The 23,574-nt window shown below is 40.9% G+C and overlaps 2 protein-coding genes across 4 annotated transcripts in view; both read left to right on the top strand.

Annotated features, from left to right (window-relative positions):
• RASSF4 (Ras association domain family member 4) overlaps nucleotides 1-23,574 on the top strand; it is a 276,069-nt gene that overhangs the window by 3,333 nt on the left and 249,162 nt on the right. The gene's annotated exons all lie outside the window — the stretch shown is intronic.
• TMEM72 (transmembrane protein 72) overlaps nucleotides 1-23,574 on the top strand; it is a 96,514-nt gene that overhangs the window by 3,525 nt on the left and 69,415 nt on the right. The window contains exon 2 of one of the 3 annotated variants that reach the window (XM_033943463.1): nucleotides 21,381-21,947. The exons of the other annotated variants lie outside the window; for them this stretch is intronic. Within the exon in view, the coding sequence (XP_033799354.1) occupies nucleotides 21,872-21,947 (76 nt within the window). The 5' untranslated portion in view covers nucleotides 21,381-21,871. The remainder of the gene's footprint in view (nucleotides 1-21,380; nucleotides 21,948-23,574) is intronic. 3 annotated transcript variants of the gene reach the window in all.

The following is a 23,574-nucleotide window of genomic DNA, read 5'->3' as shown; positions in this document are numbered from 1 at the left end:
AGAAACATTTTTTTCGGCCAATGCGGCCCAGTGAAGCCAAAAGGTTGGACACCCCTGTATTAAATGTTCAGTAACTGCAAAACCTACCATACTTTACTAAAAGGGCCACTTAGCAATGAGAATTAACAACATTGCAAATAAATGTATAATATATCCATTATAGAATAAAACATTCATTAAACTGTTTTACAGTTTTTTAAACACAGGGTTGGATATATGCATATTGCTGTCAAATTTAAGAAGCCCCCCTTAATTAAATAAGAAATAAATTATAAAATATAGATAGATTATAAAATATAGATAGATAGGTAAATAGAAAACAACCAACAATAATAAAAAACCAATAATTATGATTATTTCATATTGTAATTTTCATTATATGCAAATGTATTTAATAATTTTGAGGTGAATTGTGAAGCCTCTTGTAATGTGAAGGCCCTAAACCAGGGGTAGGGAACTCCGGTCCTCTAGAGCTGTATTCCAGTCGGGTTTTCAGGATTTCCCCAATGAATATGCATTGAAAGCAGTGCATGCAAATAAATCTCATGCATATTCATTGGAGAAATCCTGAAAACCCGACTGGAATATGGCTCTCGAGGACCGGAGTTCCCTACCCCTGTCCTAATCTGTAGCTTGTCTAAATTTATATGTAAATCCAGCCCTGCAACCTACAGTATTCTGGGAACTGTCCAGCACTGCATAGCTCCCAGCTCTGCTTCCTAAAACAGCTTGCTTGGTGTCATATGATCAAAAATCATTGCCCCAGATGTAGAACCATCTTTTAGGGTTTGTACGTGCAAAATAGTGCACCTTTCATAGGGATTTGGGATAAGGCAGTTGAAATTATTCATAAAGGGCCTGATTCTATAAACAGCACCTAAACAGGTAGGCTCCTAGAAAAATGGTACCTACCACATGTCAATCAAATTTAGGCTCCTCCTTTCTTCCCAGCTCTCCTGGAGGACTGCCATTGATTGATTTGTTCAGTTATGGGTTCCTAAGGAAGGGACTTGTTCCCGAAACCAGGCTGGTTGAACCTTCGGGCGTTCCATCTGCCCTGTCTCACTTCCCTTGGACATTGGATGAAAATCTTTTGAAGCTAAGTTTTGCTTTTTCATTTTTTGGGAGTTGGCTGGGGGGTTCCCTGATTGGTTGCTGTAATAGTGCCCTGTGTTTATTTTGCACTGCTTTTGTTGGTGATAGTGTCATTTTGATTTAAAATCACACACTCTGGTACTCTATGATGGTGTGTAGGTGTACACCTTCCTGGCACCACCTTGATGCGTGAAGCGTTGGAGCTACGCTCCCGTCACTGTCCCTTCGCACTGAGGGTACCTAAGTCTTGTAAAATTCTGACAGTTATTTACCTTAACTCTTTTACTAATCACCTTTCTTCTTTAATTCAAACAGTAATACTTATTTCAACACAAGGCTGATATGGTTAAGTGAACACTCAGACCCACAACTGAGTTCCGGTGAAAAAATCACGGAGCAGCTGTTAAGGAGACCATCATAGTTGTTCACAGTCTCCTCCACCAAACAAAGATAAATAACACCAAATCAAACTTGAATAAAATAATATGTTTAACAACAACTTAACTTTGAATGGTGTGGATGATACACATAACTGCTCCGGGCTCCTCCCTAGGGGGGTCAGTAATAAGAATAACGGAGGAGTCCGGAGCAGTTATGTGTATCATCCACACCATTCAAAGTTAAGTTGTTGTTAAACATATTATTTTATTCAAGTTTGATTTGGTGTTATTTAGTCTTTGTTTGGTGGAGGAGACTGTGAACAACTATGATGGTCTCCTTAACAGCTGCTCCGTGATTTTTTCACCGGAACTCAGTTGTGGGTCTGAGTGTTCACTTAACTATATCAGCCTTGTGTTGAAATAAGTATTACTGTTTGAATTAAAGAAGAAAGGTGATTAGTAAAAGAGTTATTTATAGTATCACCTTAGATAAGCAAGTTCCCTTGCTGTTGTTGAAGTTATTTACCTTATACACATTATTGTGTTGGCTATTGATTTAACCTTTGCTGGGGACACTGTTTCACTACCACTCTTGGGAACCTTTGACCTTTTTGCCTTTTTGTGGGTCTCTTTGTAAGGTTCTTTGGCAATTCTGTTTTTGGAGTTTGTTGTAATCAAATTTAGGCGCCATTTGTACAATCGTGCCTAGTGGCACCAAACTCAACATAGGCGTCAGTAGGCGTCATAATGTTAGGTGCCTTTATATTAGGCCAGGTTTTTTCCTGGCCTAATTTACCGGCATCTAACATTGACGCCTACTGGTGCCTAAGGTAATCCATGCTCAAATTTCGACCCTAGTCATGCCCACTTTTCAGGTGTGGGTTGGCACCATAGGAATCTAAGTGTAGACACCTATTGAGTTAGGCGCCTATCCAAAAATTACATTTTTTAATTGGTTTTTAATCAGTTTTTTTAATGTTGCTTTTAATTAGTATGCCGCTTAAAACCAATTTTTAAAAAGTAACGCTGGGTTTTACAAAGCCGCACTAGAGGTTTTTACTGCGGGCCGGTGAGGTAAATGCTCTGATGCTAATAGAATTCCCATGAATGTCGGAGCATTTACCTCACCGGTCTGCGGTAGAAACCTCTACCGCAGCTTTGTAAAAGAAGCCCTAAGTTAGGTGCCTAACTCGGTAGACGCGCCAATCTAGGCTCCTACCCTCAGGCGCCATTTATAAAATCAAGGCCTAAAGGTAATGCTAAAATTCAAGAGAAATAAGGAAGGCATAATTAAGATGTTCATCTGTATGTACTTTTCTGAAATTACAAAGAAGGTAATGTCTTCTGCACACCTGACATAAATGTACTGTTTTCAAAACAAACATTGACAAAAAGAGTATCTCTTGTCCTCCTTAAAACTGAATTCTTTACCAATTAATTGTCTTATGGTTTTCCTGTGAACCATGCAGGGAGGTAGCAAACACGTAGAAGGAAAGACAATGTGTAAAATTATCAAATGTGTCTGTGTAAAATGATTAATGTAAAACTTACAGAGAATGCAAACCAGTCTTTGTCTATTAAGGATAACTGGGCTAGCTAACCAAAAATGTTGATCTCCTGAACTGACAATCATTCCATCTTGGTGTTTTAATAACATGGATTACTGGAATTCTTCTATGCCCCCATCCCCCACAAAGAAGAAAAAAAAAAAATCAAATTAATTTTATAAGCGGCTTAAAATGATGGAATGCCTTAAGGCCTTTTCCTGATGTGTAAGCAACAACAGAGCCATGCAGGTCAAGAGTTCTGCACCTTCTATTTCAAATGTTAACTATTATCATAGAACAACTCAAAACACAAACATAGCTAACTGCAGTGGGGAAGCAGAACTACTTTTGACCACTAAGCTACGTTCAATAACCACACATGTGATCCCTCCTAGGGTTCTTGCACTAAGACGATGGATATGGCTTTCACTCAAGAAACAGCTTTATGCCTCGTTCTTAAGAATGTTTTTATTATGTGGACGGATCAACAGTGTTCCTAAAAGTTATGCGCTGACCAACTGGTTGGTGCATAACTTGGCCACAGGTATCTAGGCCTGGTTTTAGCTGGCCTAAATAGGTACACCTAAAAGTTATCCGATGCATTGGTGCTTACTGCAATTGTATAAAATTTTGGCACCGTATAGAATCGCGCTATTCACCATTCTAGTTGGTGCTGATTTAAGGTGCCATGTACAGAATCAGGCCCTAAGGCCATTTTGTGTCAGAGGGTGTAACTAATGAACAATACAAAAACCCAGAAAGGGAAAACTGCAAAAACAGCCAAAACCAGAAAGTTCCCCCCTGACCCAAAAGGACAAAATGGGGGATAGAGACAAACCAACTAGCCAAACCAACCTACTACTAATAAATAAATGTGAGTGGGATACCCTCAGTCTCACAGCCTGCATATGGGAACAAGTCCCTAAGGCACCAGCTGTCACAATCAAAACCCACAAGGGTATTACTTGTGAAACATCCCTGGGTTACCCAACTAAATTAAACTAGTGCACAAAAAGTGCTAAGTGAAAACAAGTGTGAGAAATAAACCAAAAAGTCACTAAAACACAGTGGAGTGGTTCGCATGTCTGTATCCCCCATTCGGGGGTAAGTGGCGTCCAAAATCAACCAGGCTGGCTCAAGAACGAACAAAATCAAAAAGCAGAATAACCAGCTTGAACCCCATTTTGTTCTTTTGGGTTAGAGGGTGTAACTAGGTAGGACATGGGCAAAGAATGAGCATGGCGAGTATGTGGCATTTAGTGCATGTCAGCTACCACACACTAATCAATAATTTTGCAGTTAGCAAGGGTCCATTTAATACCTCCTAAATAGGCACTAAGGTGCGCCTAACTTGTGGGCACCAGTCATCATGGTTGTCAATAAACCGCTAGGCTCCACTTATAGAATCATGCTTAGCAGTGCCTAGATATGGTTAGGTGTCGCTTGGTGTCCTTGTGGTAGGCAACAGTATATTAGGCCAGGGTTTTCCTGGCCTAATTTACCAGTGCCTAACACAAACGCCTAGTGATACCTAAGTCAACCATGTATATTCTTCTCCCCTAGCCTACTTTTCTTGTAGACATCGTTAGTACCTCAATTTAGGCTTTGCTAGGCGCCACTTTGAGTTCCATACAAAACTCTTAATTGATTGGTTTTTTTAAAATTAACTTCAATGGCATGATCCATTGCCATGCCAATTAAGTCAATTTAGGTTGCACACACAGATTTCAGTTAGGCTCCCAATTGGAGCGCCTAGTTCTATCTAACTTAGATACTATTTATAGAGTCAGACCGTAAGTGCATCTGAGCTAACTACAACCCGTGTACTGCATGCTAGTGGATATTTTAACAAGTGATCCACAAATAAATACTAAGCATGCCCTCAATAGGTGCCACGTTAAATTTGCCCCTACCACACATTAATTTCTTGTGTTAAGGTGTTAATTGTATGCACTTTAGTAATAGGAATGCTAAATAAATAGAATGATTATTAAAGATATATGATGGTCACTGAAGCGATTAAAATTGCAGATAATGTTTAGCAAGCATGCATTACATTCAAATATGCATGGTCTATAGAATTTAAACAGCTTTGGGGCAAACAGACTTTCCCTCTTAATCGTAGTTTCTTTTTGCATGCTATCTCTTGACTAAAGGAAATAAATAGCAAAACATTGTGTACAGGGTATTGACTAGAAGTCCAGTAACCGGAATTCTGTTAAATGAAACTATATGTAATCACATTTCCTAGAATGACTGTGAAATTAATTTCATTTGAATTATACACTTTAAATAGGTCTCAGATGCATTTTCATTCTCGTCTCTAAGACGCTCCAGGAAAGAGCTACTATAGACTAAGAGGCCTATGAATAAAGGATTTATCCCATTTTGTATGGCTGGGGGGGGGGGGAAACACGTGAAGGGCAATCCTATAAATTATGTGCCCACATTTAGGTATGCATAACATGTGTAAATGTTTAGAATACTATCACATAGGACTACACTCATTACATAGTGCCCAAGTAAGGGAAAGGTATTTCTATACTGCCTTCTTGTAGTTTTGCAACCATGTACTTCAAGCATTTTCCCTATTTGTCCTGGTGGGTTCACAGTCTATCTGATGTACCTGGGGCAGTGGAGGATTAGGTGACTTGCCCAGGGTCACAGGGAGCAGCACAGGGCTTGAACCCACAACGTCAGGCCATGGCTCTAACCAGCACACCCCACTCTCCTGCACTAAAGGACACTGAAAAAAGGCATGCGGAGCGCTATTCTATAAATGGAGCTCCAACTTGGGCATTATTTATAGAATAGCGCCTAGTGCTGGAATCCACAACCAACCTTCAGTCACAAGGATAAATACCTACTAAAACCTGGTGTGAAGGCTCACACATAAATTAGGTGTGAATCCCCCAAATTTTATAACACTATGGGCATCTTTACTGAATGCTACTGACCCACCCATGCCCCTCCCGCGGCTACTCCAATTTTTTAGTTACACACCAGGAAACAAATTCTGTAACAGGCATCTAAAGATAGGCGCCTGAAGTTAGACACCTGACTTGATTAGTAAATTGGTTTCAATCTACATGAATGCATACAAAAGACAAATACATCAGAAAGAATAAAATATTGTCACTTGAAGCAACATACTAGCTGAAAAGTGGCAAAAGCCAACTATTGCAGTGACTCCGCACAACTCTCTAGTTTGTTGTTCATGTAGTGCTAATAATATGGAGAGATGGAACCGTTAAAAGATTTTGTGATTGTGATCTCAGTGTTCTAGCTGGGGTGAAGGGAATTAGAAAATTGTTTAAGAATTCAGGCTGATTGTTATGGAGTGTTTTGAATGTTATAAGTATGATTTTATAGGTTATTCTGTGTGGAGTAGGGAGCTTTTATCAGAAGAGGTGTGACATGGTCAAATTTTTTCGCATTTCCAATAAGTTTTATTGACGTGTTTTGTATAACTTGCAAGTGTCTGATTTCTTTCTGCGTGATGCCTTTATATAGTGAGTTGCAGTAATCTAAACATGAGCTCACCAGGGAATGTACTAATATGCTCAACGCAGAGGGCTCAAGGACTTTGGAAAGAAAAGATGTGTCGATATCCAGAGTGGTTCCAGACTGTAGAGTGATAGTTGTGGGAACAATGTGTGAGGGATTGTGAAACCAAAGCACTTTGGTTTCTGTTGTATTTAATTTGAGTATGTTGAGTGTAGCCCAGCCCTCTCTGTGTATAAGAACTTCCTGACATTACTCCTAAATCTTCCACCTTGCAACCTCTAGTTTTACCAATTCCCTTTCTCTGGAAAAGATTTGTTTCTATATTAATACCTTACAAGTATTTAAACATCTGTATCATATCTCCCTTAAACTTCTTTTCCTCTCTAGAGCATACATATTCAAATCTTCCAGTTTCTTTTCATATGTCTTTTGGCACAAACTCCATACCATTTTTGTTACCTTCCTCTGAACCCCTTCAACTCTTTTACATTTTTTTTGCAAGATGCAGTCCTCATCAATGAACACAATACTCCAAGTGGGCCTCATCAACTGCTTGTACAAGGGCATCAATACCAAGTTTATTAAGACTTTCTATCCCACACTTTATGGTACAACCTTCTCGCTGGCTTACAATTCTAAATCAAATTTAAGGGCTGTGACATTTTAAAAAAAGACAGTGAGGGTAAATAATAGAAATTGAGAAAGAATTTCTGAAGTTGAAGGTTAGAGTTCTGGCCCTAGAGGCATCTTTTTACCTGAAATTTCCTTGTAAATGTCTGGTTAAGTTGCAAGATATTGAGTACGTTTTTTGGGACCCCATACAATTACAACAATTTTTAGTTGCGAGAGAACAGAAATGAGTTTGTTTCATCCGCTGAGAAAAAAGAGGAGAAATTAGTATCCCAATTAGTAAGGAATGATTCAAGGTCGTTTAGGACAAACTGAGAATTATTGTCCTTTAGCTTTTCTTGAATTTGTTTGATTAGAAATAGTAACATGTTTCCTCATAATGTGGGCTTAAAAGGAATTATGTATGTATGAACTGATTATGTATTGTTTTATGAGGTTTCTCCTTTTTTTCCTTTTGAATCATTGGATATTGTAATGTATTCAAAATTATAATAAAAAAAAAAAAGGGGAGAGAAAAAACATAGGGCTCCTTTTACGAAGGTGCACTAAGCTTTTTAGCGCATGACACGCACTAGCTGAAAATCTACCGCCTGCTCAAAAAGAGGCGGTAGCAGCTAGCGCACGTAGAAATTTAGCGTGCGCTATTTCGCGCGTTAAGGCCCTAACGTGCCTTTGTAAAAGGAGCCCATAGGGTTTTAGGTCATGTGCTCGTATTTTCTTTTTTCAACAATTGCTGCAACTCTACAAATTTCAGTTACAAAAAGCCTCATTAAAGTTTTTAATTCTGATTTAAAGAATCCCAAATTAGATTGTAATTGCATAATTTTTTGGGTAAGGAATTCCAAAGAGTAGGACTATGAACTAAAAAAGAAGAATTTTGTATTTGTTCGTGAATTGCTTCTCTATATGAAGGAATGACTAACTGTTTCTGATCCAAAGACTCACATGTTCTACATAATGAATATGGAATCAAAATTTGTGAAAGATAAGGTGGTTCATTTATCATTAAAGTTTTAAATATAACAAAAGAATTTTGTAAGAAATCCTTTCTTCTGCTGTTTATGGGCTCCTTTTATCAAGCCGCGCTAGTGGAGTTAACGCGCCTGACTTTTCATCACGCGTTAACCCCGCGCTGGCCTAAAAACTACTGCCTGCTCAAGACAAGAGGAGGCGATAGCAGCTAGCAAGGCCGGCGGTTTAGCGCGTGGTATTACGCACGTTAAACCGCCAGCGCGCTTTTGTAAAAAGAGCCCTATGTCTATGTCTGTGCAGCCTAGCATCCTTCTTGCTATGGCCACCACTTTGTCACACTTTAATTGGCTTCAGATCCTCGAACATTATCATTCCAAGGTCCTCTCCCTGTATCAGCTTCTCACATGCTAACACATACAGCTCCCTTAGATTTCTACTCCCCATATGCATTGCTCTGCACTTCTTTTCATCAAATTTGTTTCATCATCATCAGTTTTGGAGACCGTATCTGGCGAAAGACGTAAGAAGACTTGAGGCGGTCCAGAGGAGGGCGACGAAAATGATAGGAGGCTTGCGCCAGAAGACGTATGAGGAGAGACTGGAAGCCCTGAATATGTATACCCTAGAGGAAAGGAGAGACAGGGGAGATATGATTCAGACGTTCAAATACTTAAAGGGTATTAACGTAGAACAAAATCTTTTCCAGAGAAAGGAAAATGGTAAAAACCAGAGGACATAATTTGAGGTTGAGGGGTGGTAGATTCAGGGGCAATGTTAGGAAATTCTACTTTACGGAGAGGGTGGTGGATGCCTGGAATGCGCTCCCGAGAGAGGTGGTGGAGAGTAAAACTGTGACTGAGTTCAAAGAAGCGTGGGATGAACACAGAAGATTTAGAATCAGAAAATAATATTAAAGATTGAACTAGGCCAGTTACTGGGCAGACTTGTACGGTCTGTGTCTGTGCATGGCCGTTTGGAGGAGGATGGGCAGGGGAGGGCTTCAATGGCTGGGAGGGTGTAGATGGGCTGGAGTAAGTCTTAACAGAGATTTCGGCAGTTGGAACCCAAGCACAGTACCGGGTAAACCTTTGGATTCTCGCCCAGAAATAGCTAAGAAGAAAAAAAAAAAAAAAATTTAATTTGAATCAGGTTGGGCAGACTGGATGGACCATTCGGGTCTTTATCTGCCGTCATCTACTATGTTACTATGTAAATTTTAACTGCCACTTATTCTGTATTTGATATTTGCATCTGAGTGTGTGGCCCAGGCAAGGTATTCCATTAAAGCATGAATTTTCTATGTAGCATTCTGTTGTAATTTCACTTGTTCAGTTTTCTTAATAGATGTATTGATATTTTAGGGCCCACTGTTATATTCTGGTATTTCAAAATATGCCTGGTAATAAGAGTTTTATGTAGCAATGTCCTACTCCATTCTGCACTCACTGTTGTGGGAGGGCTAGGGAAATCTTTAAATAAAAATATTAACCCCCCCTTCTATTAAGCCCAATAGCATGGGCTGACACGTTAAATGCTCTGATACCCATAGGGACTGAATGGGTGTCGGAGCATTTGCGGCGTGGTGCTCACTCCTGTGGCTTAGTAAAAGGGGACCTAAATAACATACTTCATTGCAATAGAAATCATGGTTCTCTTAGGCTTTTGCAGCTGGAATCATGATTGTAGCAGTTTTCTGGGTCTTGCCGGTTCTGAATAGAAAGAACTGACGTTTCAGCCATCATGCTGTGGCTTTCTTCAGGGTATGCTACAATCAGAAATCTTGATGCTTTCCTAGCTTTAACTGACTAGAGTATCGAGTATCACAATTAAATATATTAAGGGAGCAAATGTGTAGTCATCTGTGATAATAATTTACATAATCAAATGCAAATCACAGTCCAAATAATATATAAATAGTAGTTGGTTAATTGGCCGTGTGCCGCTGATTTGGTCTCTCTCCATGAAGTTGAAGCTGCAAGAGGTTGCCCCTCCTGAGGAAGCATTCCATCGCAAAACTCAAGTGGGGGGTGGGGGAAGAAACTTGTGTTTCACGGCTTCAGGAGTTTTAAGGTTTTGCACCAGCATTTACAAGCATGTGTCTGCCCACTCTTTGTGACCTGCACTTATCCAACCACAAACATGCAGATAAGTTGTTTGAAGTATCTGCCTTTGTTTATATGATATCTATAGTAGCAGGTTAGACAATGTATGTGCTATGATGGTCTGATTGGGCAGCCTATGTTTGGTTCACTTCACATGGACTTTAATAGGTAGTGGGTCTGAGCACTACATAAATATTTATATATTATTTGGACTGTGATTTGCGTTAGATTGTAGAGTATTGAGTAGCCATACTGTAAATTCATGACTTCTTCAGTAGGAGTTGCAGGCAGATATCAGTATAGTTTTCATAATAATCACAATGAATATTCAACATATAGTCTTAGACTAGGTTGATTTATATCGTTCAATTTCCCTGAAATCAGACCTATTGAGGACCCATGAGCCAAAGTTGTAAAACCCTGCGCACTAAATGGTTTGTTATTTCATTCTGTTTGTTCTTTTTCCCTGTTATTTTATGCATTTAGACCCAAAATCAATAGTGTGGTGCTAAGAATGATTCTATAAAGGTTAAACGCAGTGTATAGAATCACGCCTAGTATCACCTAAGTGGCGTTAGGCATAGCTAGGTTCCTAACTTATATGTATAACTTATATATATAACTTATAGGCGCACCTATTTATGCCAGGGTTTTCATGTCCTAAATGCGTGCATCTAAGTTGTGCATACAGTGACGCCTAAGTAAAAACTGGCGCCTAACCCGAAAACATGCCCATGATCTACCCCTAACCATGCCCACTTTTAGGTTGGCGCTTTGGACCAGGCACCTACCATACCAAGTTGTGCACCTAACATTCAATTAACTTCAATTAATATGAAATTTAAGGTGCCAAATGCCAATTATTGGCACTGATCAGGCCTATTATTTAGGTTAGGCACCTACATTGACTAAGGGCTCCTTTTACAAAGGTGCGTTAGGGCCTTAACACGCGGAATAGCGTGTGCTAAAATACCTCCTCTTGAGCAGGCGGTAGTTTCTCGGATAGTGCTTGCTATAGCGCACACTAATCCGGTGCATGCTCTAAAAACGCTAGTGCACCTTTGTAAAAGGAGCCCTAAGTGTGCCAATGTAGGTGCCTAAGTTTAGGTGGACTTTATAGAATTTGGGGGGCTAGTTCTTGTAACACAAAATCATAAAGGAAAATTAAAAATAAAAATGGCAGGTCCCAGCCCATTCTGAAAGTTTTAAACTCCTCTGCCCCTCCCCCTCCTAGGGCTCAGTGTTGATCCTCCTTTACTAACCCAAGATTTCCAGGTTCTTCTCCATCCCCACTTTTCTCCTTACTCTATCTATGACTCTTTAATGGAAACCATCTGACATTCACTCTGATGTCATTTTCTTATATGGCATGACCTGCCACAGGGTGACTTTTTCCCACTGAAGACCCACAGATGGGGTAAGATAAGGGCTGGCAAGGACCCAAGAGGGGGGTGGGTAAAAACTCCAAGTTGCCAAAAAGCTTTTTTGGTTTTAATGGAGTCCAAAATGAAATAAAGTGAGCATTTATTTTTCTTTCATTTTGTTTCAGACATGAAATTGCAGTACATCTCTCCTTCATTAGTGACTCAAACCACACAGCACAGAAGAAAAGATTCTTTGAAATGACTAATGCTAGTTATTTACTTCCACTAATGCCAGTAGAATAAGTAGCTTTAGTGTTATGGCAACAATTATAAATTAACATACTTCAGCACAGCAGGGATACTTTCCAAAAATGTACTGCCTCACTTAGGAAACCCACATGAGAACAAAGTTTAAATGTTAAAGTAAGTGTTTGTAGAGAAAGCTAAAAGACAGTAAAACTGATTATGGTATTTACAAGGAAAAAAATTGGAATATTCAAAAGGGACTTCTGTTATTAGCAGTTTCTGCTGAACATATAAGTCCTCTATCGTGGATTTTCAGCATTGCTATACAAATAGGGCCAGATTATTTAATTGGCGTCTGAAGTTAGGCACCTAATGCATGTTCTATGGTACGGCCGTACCTCGAATACTGTGTGCAGTTATGGTCACCATACCTCAAAAAAGATATAGCGGAATTAGAAAAGGTACAGAGATGATTAAAGAGATGGGATGACTTGCCTATGAGGAAAGGCTAAAGCAGCTAGGGCTTTTCAGCTTGGAGAAGGAACAGCTCAAGGGTGATATGATAGAGATGTATAAAATACGGAGTGGAGTGGAAAGGGTAGATGTAAATTGCTTGTTCACTCTTTCCAAAAATACTAGGACTAGGGGACATGCGATGAAGCTACTAAGTAGTAGATTTAAAACAAACCAGATATAATATTTCTTCACACAACGCGTATTTAAACTCTGGAATTTGTTGCCAGAGAATGTGGTGAAATCAGTAAGTTTAGCAGGGTTTAAAAAAGGTTTGGATAATTTCCTAAAAGGGAAGTCCATAGGCCATTATTGAGATGGCTTGGGGAAATGTACTGCAAATCCTAGGATAAGCAACATAGAATCTGTTTTACTACTTGGTGCTTGGGACCTGGGTTGCACAAACAAAAAAAGGAAGAACCAACAGGGTCTTCAGTAAAGGGTCGAAGACATAACAAGGAAAACTGCAGTTACTCGTACAATGATACAGGCAAAGTTTATTGAATTAAATGCGGTTAAAAACAATGTCCTTTGGCGTTTGTCTTCACATAGGTTTTTAGTTTGTTTTGTAGTTCTATTTTGATCCCTTTCCAACCTGGGACACCTGAAGACGGCGTGTACCGAAGCATGGACCGTATTGGGTCCCGTGGTTTAGTTTTAAGGTGTTGTTTTTCACCGTATTTAATTCAATAAACTTTGCCTGTATCATTGTACGTGTGACTGCAGTTTTCCTTGTTTTGTCTGGGACCTGGGTTGGCCACTGTTGGAAATAGGATACTGGGCATGATGGACCTTCAGTCTGTCCCAGTATGGCAATTGTTATGTTCTTAGGCGCCCATTACAGAATTGTACCTATAACTTAAGCGCCTGTAATGTAGCCCAGAGTTTTAAAGATCTACATTATAGATGCCTACATCCTTTAGATAATGGCACCTAGCAGTGCCTAAGTCTTTCTCAACCCCTAAACACACCTACACCCATCTTTGGGTACTAACAATCAATTACTAGTGTTAATTGGCAACAATTTGGATTGGCGTGTGCATCTTGTTAAGCAGTATTCTATGAAGATGTGTATGCAAATCTTTAAACACCTAACTGAAAAGGGGGTGTGGCCATGGGAGGAGCATGGGAGGGACAGGGGCATTCACTAAAGATGCATGCAGTATTATAGAATTTGGGGGATCCACAAAATTTGGTTGCTCAATATTATTTTCTGTTTTTTTTACATGATATGGCCATGTTAATCTCTAACCCCATTCATCACAGAGTGAACATTTTTAAATCAAACATAAATAGTGTATATGAAATAATGCAATATTATATTGACGTGCTCAGACCAACCACCAAAGTGCTCAATAGGGTCGAGCAATGGTGGCTGTCGGGACCATCATAGCACTTAAATAGTCCAGTACCGCACAAGGATTTATACCAGGTTTCAGATGGTGTAAATCCTCATACCCAAAGTTGGGTGTAAATCCCAGTGCTACATGCTATTCTGTATACAGTGCCCAAATCGTAGCACCATTTATAGAATAGCATTCAGCTTGCATTTTTTCTGTGACCAAATTTGGGTGTCATTTACTGAATCTACTCCTTAATGCCATGGTGGAGTTAAGATGTAGGAAGGGCAGAATGACCAACTGTACGTACACTATAGCTAGGATATTAAGCAGTTATCCCTATAGCTTAGCTTAGTTTAATTTAGGCCTGCAAGAAAAGCAGCCCTAAATTAAACCACTTAGCTACATATGGATAGCAGCTGAATATCCTACCTATACATATAGCTGGTGGTAGTGATCACTGCTCGCCTCTCCAAACAGCAGTGCTAAGTATACAGTATATGTAACCTTCAGGCCTGCACTATCTTCCTTGCAGCTGCTTATGCCTTAGGCCCAGTACACCTTCAGGTTTCTAGAGTTTCACTTTGTGGGTCTGAACTTTTCAGTACCAAAAATCAGAATTCTGGGACTTGTCTCTATTAAAAAGTGTAGGTGACTGATATTGTAAGACACGGTTGCTTCCTGAGCTCAGTGACAAACCCCCCTTGCACCCTAGAACTTACTAGAGCAGTGTATTGCAAATTGTGTGCTGCGTCACACTAGTGTGGCTCCTGAGATTTCAGGTGTGTCGCAGCACACTGAGGAGAAGGAGAGGCGCCAGCGAAAGGCATGTCCTGTAGGCAATCAGCCGACATCGGCGCCTCTCCTACTCTCCGGCCCTCTTTCCTGCTTGCACCCCCCACTGGCGTCTTAGGACCCGTCTGAAAGGCCTTCGCGCATGCCTGTGATGTCATCTCTGCAACACCTGCTCACATCCGGGTACCTCGAACTGCAGCCACTACCTTTAGTGTGCCATAGCTCAAGACAGTTTGCGGGACTCTGTACTAGAGAATAGACAGTGTTCAAAAACACGCAGCTTTATTGGCATATACATAACTGTTCTGCGCACTGTATCTCGTGAAAGTATTTACAAAAATATAAGCAATTGGGTTGATTATTAAGTAGACATCAACATAAAGCATTCAAGTTAGTTTAAAATATAAATGAACTCTGTCCTTGCACTAGAATAGTGCTGTTGTTAGCCAAAAACCCCAGCTGCAAGAGCTGGCAGTCAAAATAGGCTGAAAAAAGAAAATACTCTAGCACAGTGGTATCAAACTCAAACCCTTTGTAGGGCCACATTTTAGATTTGTAGGTACTTGGGGGGCCTCAGAAAAAATAGTTAATGTCTTATTAAAGATATGACAATTTTGCAAGAGGTAAAACTCTTTATAGTTTATAAATCTTTCCTTTTGGCTAAGTCTTAATAATAATATTGTAATTTATAGCTAAAGAGACATATGATCAAGAAACTGTTTTATTTTACTTTTGTGATTATGATAAACATACTGAGGGCCTCAAAATAGTACCTGGCAGGCCGCGAGTTTGACACCACTGCTGTAGCGTGTGCACAGTTCAGATAGACCCATTGTGATATAATGGAAAAGTCAGTTTCCTAGATAGTTCATTGAGAGCTCTAATTGATAATAAATCTTTAATTGGGGTAAAAAATAAATAAATAAATAAATCAGCTGCATGATCACTATGTAATATGTGCTGAAACAAAACCTTGTAGAGCCCTTCTTGGACAGACTGGCTCCAAATGCTGTTCCTTCTTGTTCACAGTTCTAAGTGAAATTTGTACCGTTTACCTCTTGTTACTAATGGAGATTCCATCCTGGATTCCATAAACGGTGCTGTGATTGGCAGCCACCCACAACAGCGGCACTGATTGTGCGTCAATCCCATGACAGCACCATTTATAGAATTGCAGTCATGCAGTGGCGTAATAAAGGAGGGGGGCAGATCGCCACAGGCACCGTCTCAATGGAGGTGCTGGCACCTCTCTGCCCCCCAATGCAGTGGTGTAGCGAGGGTGAGAGGCATTCAGGGCAGTGGTGCCTCTCCCCGCCCTCATCTCTACCACCCCCCCGCTCCTTCCCCGACCTCCACCCCCACCATCCATTTGCCCTCTTCCCTTCCCCCGTTTCTAGTTGTTCACTGCTGCAACCAACAATTTCAACGTGCTCCTCGCGACCATGTCAGCTCTACCTCTGATGTCACTTCCTATGCAGGGCACCCGGAAGTGACATCTGCAGGAGCCTACATGATCGCAAGAAGCATGTTGACATTGTTGTTTGCAGCGGTGAGCAACTAGAGGAACAGGGGAAGGGAATGGGGTGTGCGTGTGGCAGGGGGAGGAGTGGGAAAAGGCGAGGTGGAGAGGAGAAGGGGTGCCAGTGCCCCGCACCATGATGGCACCTGGGGTGGAACCCCCCTCCCCTATGCAATCTGCTTCCTCACCCACCCACACCCGTACCTCTTTAAAATCTTCACCAGTGAAAGCGACTTCTCTATCCTGTTGCTTGTGCAGACCTGGCTCTTTTTGAAATCACTTCAGGATCGCAGGGCCAGGAAGTGAGGGAAAGCCAGCGCGAGCAGCAGGCAGACAAGCTGCTCACACTGGATAAGATTTGGAGGTACAGGGGTGGGACGGGATGACAAAAGTGTAGCATGGGGCACAGAAGGAGCAGTGGGGTTAGAAAGGAGGGCATGGGGGCACCACCACCCCGGGCATCTCCCACCCTCGCTACGCCACTGCAGCCATGTCACAGATAGGCGCTGGAAATGTAGGCCGGGGTTTTCAAGGCCTATATTTCCAGTGCCTATCTGTGACGAGAATCGCAAAAATGGAAACACCTATTGACACCTAAGGGTACTTCCAGTGTTAACCACACCTATTTTACCCCTAGGCACTGGGCGGTGCCTCCGTAGCTATGGTTCTGGCACCATCTTTTTTTAATGACATTTTAATTTCATTTATTGAATTATCAGGTCAATTAAAGGCAATTAAATTAGGTAGCGGTAGGACAGCTACTGCCGCCTAACTTTCATCAGCTGTTGTAGACTCCGGTCCTGTGTGTCTTCTCTGGATTAAAGCAGGATGGAGCTTGACACTGTACCTTTCTCTTTTTATTGAATCTCTGTAGCAGTTCAGCTATGCTTTCTGATTTGGGAATCTTTTCTCAGTGGAGGAGAGTAAACAGTGGAGTGCCGCAGGGGTCTGTACTGGGACTGGTGCTATTTAACTTATTTATAAATGATCTGGAAATTGGAATGACAAGTGAGGTCATTAAATTTGCAGATGACACTAAACTGTTCAAAGTTGTTAAAACGCATGCGGATTGTGAAAAATTGCAGGTGGACCTTAGGAAATTGGAAGACTGGGCGTCCAAGTGGCAGATGAAATTTAATTTGGACAAATGCAAAGTGATGCACATTGGGAAGAATAACCTGAAACACAGTTACTGGATGCTAGGGTCCACCTTGGGGATTAGCGCCCAAGAAAAGGATCTGGGTATCATCGTAGACAATACGATGAAACCTTCCACCCAATATGCGGCAGCAGCCAAAAAAGCAAACAGGATGCTAGGAATTATTACAAAAGGGATGCTTAACGAGACTAATAATGTTATAAAGTCCCTATATCGCTCCATGGTGCGATCTCATATGGCATATTGCATTCAATTCTGGTCTCCTTATCTCAAGAAGATATAGTGGCGCTAGAAAAGGTTCAAAGAAGAGCGACCAAGATGATAAAGGGGATGGAATGCTCTCATATGAGGAAAGACTAAAACGGTTAGGGCTCTTCAACTTAGAAAAGAGACGACTGATGGGAGATATGATTGAAGTCTACAAAATCCTGAGTGGAGTAGAATGGATTTTTCACTCCATCAGAAATTACAAAGAGTAGGGGACACTTGATGAAGTTACAGGGAAATACTTTTAAAACCAATAGGAGGAAATTTTTTTTCACTCAGAGAATAATTAAGCTCTGGAACGTGTTGCCAGAGGTTATGGTAAGAGCGGATAGTGTAGCTGGTTTTAAGTAAGGTTTGGACAAGTTCCTAGAGGGAAAGCCTATAGTCTATTATTGAGAAAGACATGGGGGAAGCTACTGCGTGCTACTCCTTGGGTTTTGGCCAGGTATTAGTGACCTGGATTGGCCACTGTGAGAACAGGCTACTGGGCTTGATGGACCCTTGGTCTGACCCAGTAAGGATATTCTTATATTCTTTCTTCTTGCTGGAGACCTTGAGAATCAGAGATTAAATCCTGTCGATAGTTGCAACACAGCTATACTACCTCCATTCTCTCTCAACTCCAGATACTGTCCATTTGCATCAGAAACCTTAGAGTTCAAAACAACCTATGTAAGTTAACTCTGTCACTGCTAGTAGGGGCTGAGTGAGAGAGACTAGCAATTTCCTGTGAGTTTCCCTGGCCTGGGTTAAAGGAATCTACATCAGCCCTTGCCTTTAGCCTTACACAAGCTCTGTTAGAGTTCCAAAACAGGCACCACTGTCCCTGCCTCTGGATTTTGCTCCAACCAAAGAGGGAAAACTCCAGAACCTAAAGATTAATACTCTGTATGCTCTAGAGGATTGGAATCTCTCTATAAAAAGGACTAGTGCTGCCCGATTCAGGAAAAAAAGTTTTGATTCGATTCGATTCAACCTATTGAATCAATTTTTTGATTCGATTCGATTCGATTTTCTTGCCCAATTGGGTGTTTTTTTTTAAAAAAAACATCCTGGTGGGTTAATTTTATAACCTCTTCACCCTTTTTATAGCCTCTTCATTCCTTTGCCTTCTCCTAACCACACTGGCACTTTGGTGTAAACAAACAAAAAAGACTTTTCCTCTCTCTGTTAAATCCTAGCTCACATTTGCAGTCTAACACCAGCTCTGACAGGATACACATTTCAAATCTGACATATTGTAATCACAAAACAGAAAATAAAATTATTTTTTCTACCTTTTGTTGTCTGGTCCTTATTCAAATCTTGTTGGTCCTAGGCTCTGGTTGTCTTCTGATAACTTGCTTGCCAGGATCTCCTTATTTCTTCGTGCTAACCATCCATCTTCTATCTCTGTCCTCCCCTTCCCTCCCCCAGAGGTCTGGCATCTTTCTTTTTTTTCATCTCCATCCACAGATCCACCTTTTCTCAACTACCCTTTCATCCAGCATCTCTCCCTCCTTCCTTACCACTCTAGGGTCCACCATCTCTCCCTTTCTTTTCCCAACTACCCTCCTATCCAGTATCTCTATCCCCCTTCCACACCATCCCTTGTGTCCAACTTCTCTCCCTTTCTGTTCCTTCCCTCCCTAAATCCCATTGCCCATCATCTCTCTCCCTCTCCTCTATTTTTAGACCCATTATTTCTTTCCCTCTCCCCCCCCCAAGTCCGGTATATGCACATCTCTTTGAATCCCCCCCTTCCCTCCCTCTGTGTACTTCTACACCAGAGCCCATTCCCCTGAAGGTCTGTCTCCCCCGAAGGCCTGCACCCAAGGCTTGCCTATCCCCCCTGAAGGCCTGCACCTAAGGCCTGCCTGTCCCCCTCTGAAGGCCTGCAACCAAAGCCTGCCTGTCCCCACTGAAGGCCTGCTTCCAAGGCCTGCCTGTCCCCCCTGAAGGCCTGCATCCAAGGCCTGCCTGTCCCCACTGAAGGCTTGTACAACCCCCCCCACCCTTCCCGGAAGGCCTGCACCCCCCCCTCACCCCCCCCCCCAGAAGGCCTGCGTGTTCCCCCTGGCCTCAATTTACCTCAGTTCATCAGCCTGCATAAGATCGCTAGTGTTAGTGATCTTTGCAAGCTGCCATCAGGTCTTCAAGCTGCCTTCTCTGCCTCGGTCCTGCCCCTCCTCTGACGTCAGAGGAGGCAGCTGATGGCAGCTTGCAAAGATCGCTAACACTAGCAATCTTATGCAGGCTGATGAACTGAGGTAAATTGATGCCGGGAGGCCAGGGGGGAAGCTGGACAGAAGCACTGACGCTCCCACTCACCCTCTAAAGCAGGAGCGGCAGCGGCTGGCCAGCAAGAGGCAGCGCTGCCGATCCTGCTTTAGGGGTGAGTGGGGAGGGTCAGTGCCGAATCGGGAGGCCGATTTTTTTTGTTTTTGAATCGATTCGAACCGATTCACCTGAAATGAATTGGTGAATCGATTCGAATCATGAATAGGGCAGCACTAAAAAGGACTCCCCTCAAAAAGGCAGTTTTTATAAAACGAAGTAGCCGACGTGCCTTAGCCATTGTTTCATAACTTCTGTGACTTCACTTTGAAGTTTTTTCTATTACTAAAATTTGTAAATTTAGTTAAGGGTATGTTAATTTATGTCCCTGTTTAGGCAGTGTGATTTGTTTTGCCTTGTGTTTTACTAGCATTATTTGTAATAAAACATTTAAATTCAATAAAATTTCAAGAACCTGAAAAAAAAGTAGCAAAAACAAAGTAAGATAAAAAGATTGGCAGACATTCTGGAGATTAAGGTAAATTTATTAATGGTGCTTCCAGCAACAATGTCCAATGCGTTTCGCCAAACAAGGATGCTTCAGGGGCCAGTAATTATCTGGGATGAAAAACAATTTGCACTGTTATAAAACCAGCTGGTATTCAAGGACACCAACACAGAAAATAGCATCCTCAGTATGTAGTAACTGACAAAAGCCTACAATTCTTTTGTGAATCGCCTAGAACTGAAAGGTTGGTGGTTTTTTTTTTTAATTTATTTGTCTTTATTTAACATCAAAGAAAATACCTTTGATAAGGAAAATAACAATATCCAGTTAGGAAATAACACTCATAATATAACATAAATTTGTACTACGATAATAGTCCACAATTAAGGAGAGAGAATCAAGCACAATCAAGGGTAGTTGAATTTCAAGGAAAAAGGAAACATATCAATTTACTCATTAGTACAGAGCAAATCAGTTGTATTATACTAAACGGTCTGGATGGTGGTATCAGTAGGCACCTGTAAGGCTACAGAAGCAGCTTTACCCTCCAAGAAAAATTGTAATTGATCAGGTTCATAAAAGACATATCTATTAGTTTGATAATTAATACAACATTTACATGGAAAGCACAGCTGAAAGGTAGCTCCTAAACACAATACTGATTGACGTAGCATTAGAAAATTTTTCCGACGCAATTGAGTCCATTTAGAAACATCAGGAAAAACAGCTATTTTTGAACCATAAGAACTGCTTCTTTGTCTTGTAAAAAATCTAAGGTCACAAGAAGTGTAGCCCTTACAGAAATTTCAAATTGTGAAGATTCCAAAATATCTGTAATATTTAACTCTGCAGGTTGATTTTCCAAATCCTATTTTGTTTCCTTAGGGATATTTAAATAGTATAATTTCTGCAATAGTGGTAAGAACGCCTCCGAATACTTTAGAACTGAAGTTAGAAACTGTTGAAAAAGTTCCTTAGGTGACTATAACCTGGAAACCGAAAAATTAATCAGTCTTAAATTTAAGTTCCTATTTGCATTCTACAGGTTCTCAATCTTCCTGGTCAACAATGCTTTGTCCTTAACCTGAAGATTAGAAGAATTCTGTAAATCAGAAACTTGTTTTTCAACTTTGTCTAATCTTTGGTCGTGATATTGAATTTTTTCTTCTAAATTTTTCAGTTGCAGTGAGGAAGTTTGTGAAGCTGAGATAAAATGGGAGCATACCTTATGAAGGCTTTCAATAGCCTCCCAGAGTGCCTCCATATCTATCACCGGTGGTTTTTTCAATAGGTTCAGGAGGGAAGCAGGAACCTTTGAAGAAACTTCAACTGTTGAATCTATATTGAAAATTCCACCTCCCGAGGCACCTTGAATTCCATGTCTCCCAATCGCTGGCGAATGCTGTTGAAGATCCAGTGAGACTGAAACTGCCTCCGGGGTCAAGGGTGAGCTAGACAGCTCCATTGGGGTTGGAACAATCCCTACTGCTTCCTACAGCGCCATCGGCATCCACGACATCATCCCGGGGCGTGGGGGAACTTCCGAACCAGCTGGGCTCAGCGAGACTTCGCTGTCTGAGATCGAGGTCGACCCCCCCCCCTCGATCAGCAAGAGCGCCCTGTGCAACCAACACAGCATAAGATGTAATTGCTGTCTGGCGTGTTAGCACTATGGCAGAGAAGGCAGGAAGACCATTTCTCTGTTTCCCTCTGCGCTTGGGCATAATAGAAAGGAACGCTGAAAAAGGTAAAAGTTTAAATTTGCCAGCATAGGAAGAGCCTCTCGCAATGCGACTAGCTCTGTCGCCATCTTGGAACTCTCTCCTAGAACTGAAAGGTATTGACAGGATAGAAGACACCAATGTAATGTACTGTAATATTTTATTTTGTCTTTTTATTATGAATGTCACTGGTCAGATTTAAAGCAGCATTTCGGCACAGTTAACATTGTTGAAATATTACCTAGGTGAATATATTAATATAATATGAGGGGCCACTGAAAAGTTCTCAGCCCAACGAAGAAGAGAATGATGTGGAGCCATGAAACATATGAGTTATTCCACACTTTTCTTGACATATCATATCATTGAAACGAAAAGTGTCAAGGAAAGTGTGGAATAACTCATACGTTTCATGGCTCCACATCATTCTCTTCTTGGTTAGGCTGAGAACTTTTCAGCAGCCCCTGATACATGCTGCCGGGGTAATATAAGCCAAAAGGAACGGCACTAATGTAAATGTTGATACTACAGTTAAGGTTTCTCCACTAATCACATTGGAAAGTTACTAACGTTCCTCAGAATGCCACACCAGACAGCAGTGTGGTAGCATATCCTCACCGGAACAATTTTTTGTAACTTAATGTGAACTTTATATTTTTCATATAGTGATACTATTTCTATAACTTATAATTTGTTAAAGCTAATATATGCTATAAAGAATAACTTATCTTTTTTGCACCGGGTCTGTTTCATTCCCCACCGACGCGTTTCAGATGTTTCCTCAGGGTCGGGGACATGATTCACAGACTTATCCGGAATACAGCATAACGCTAATCCTGATTGACAGCCTTGGACTTTCAATCAGGATTAGCGTTATGCTGTATTCCGGATAAGTCTGTGAATCATGTCCCCAACCCTGAAGAAACATCTGAAACGCGTCGATGGGGAATAAAACAGACCCGGTGCAAAAAAGATAAGTTATTCTTTATAGCATATATCAGCTTTAACAAATTATAAGTTATAGAAATAGTATCACTATATGAAAAATATAAAGTTCACATTAAGTTACAAAAAATTGTTCCGGTGAGGATATGCTACCACACTGCTGTCTGGTGTGGCATTCTGAGGAACGTTAGTAACTTTCCAATGTGATTAGTGGAGAAACCTTAGCCGGGGTAATATAAACATGGACTGACAGTCATCTTTCTGTTTTGGGTCTAGTGAAGTAAGGATTATTCTGTTTCAATTTCCTCTCTAACCTCCTGCTGGACTCTCAAGAAGCCCAATTTAAATGAGTTTGTTTCCTGATAAAAGATTAATTAAGGATTTAGAGAGCAGTCTAAAGCACGGGACCCAAAACTAGCCATAACAATAAGAAACAATATACAGTATATTACTGTACACCTGGAGTTATGTATTTCCACTGAATGTACAAAACTCTAGTAGCCCTGTCACCCTGGGAGAAACCAGGGTTTGATATTTGATATTTTTTAAGGGACCAAGAAAAAGATAAAGTTACATTAAATTTTAGACTACAATAAGTGTATCAACAGATTGTGTGCTACATCTTTATTTGCTCATTTATAAGTATTACAACCTAGTAAGAATAAGTGAAAAATATGGATTTAATATGAGCCGCCAACAGATTTTAAA

Source organism: Geotrypetes seraphini, chromosome 4, assembly GCF_902459505.1.
Source record: "Geotrypetes seraphini chromosome 4, aGeoSer1.1, whole genome shotgun sequence".
Lineage (NCBI taxonomy): Eukaryota > Metazoa > Chordata > Amphibia > Gymnophiona > Dermophiidae > Geotrypetes > Geotrypetes seraphini.
The sequence above is the reverse complement of the archived record's forward strand: the minus strand, read 5'-3'. Positions and strand labels throughout refer to the sequence as shown.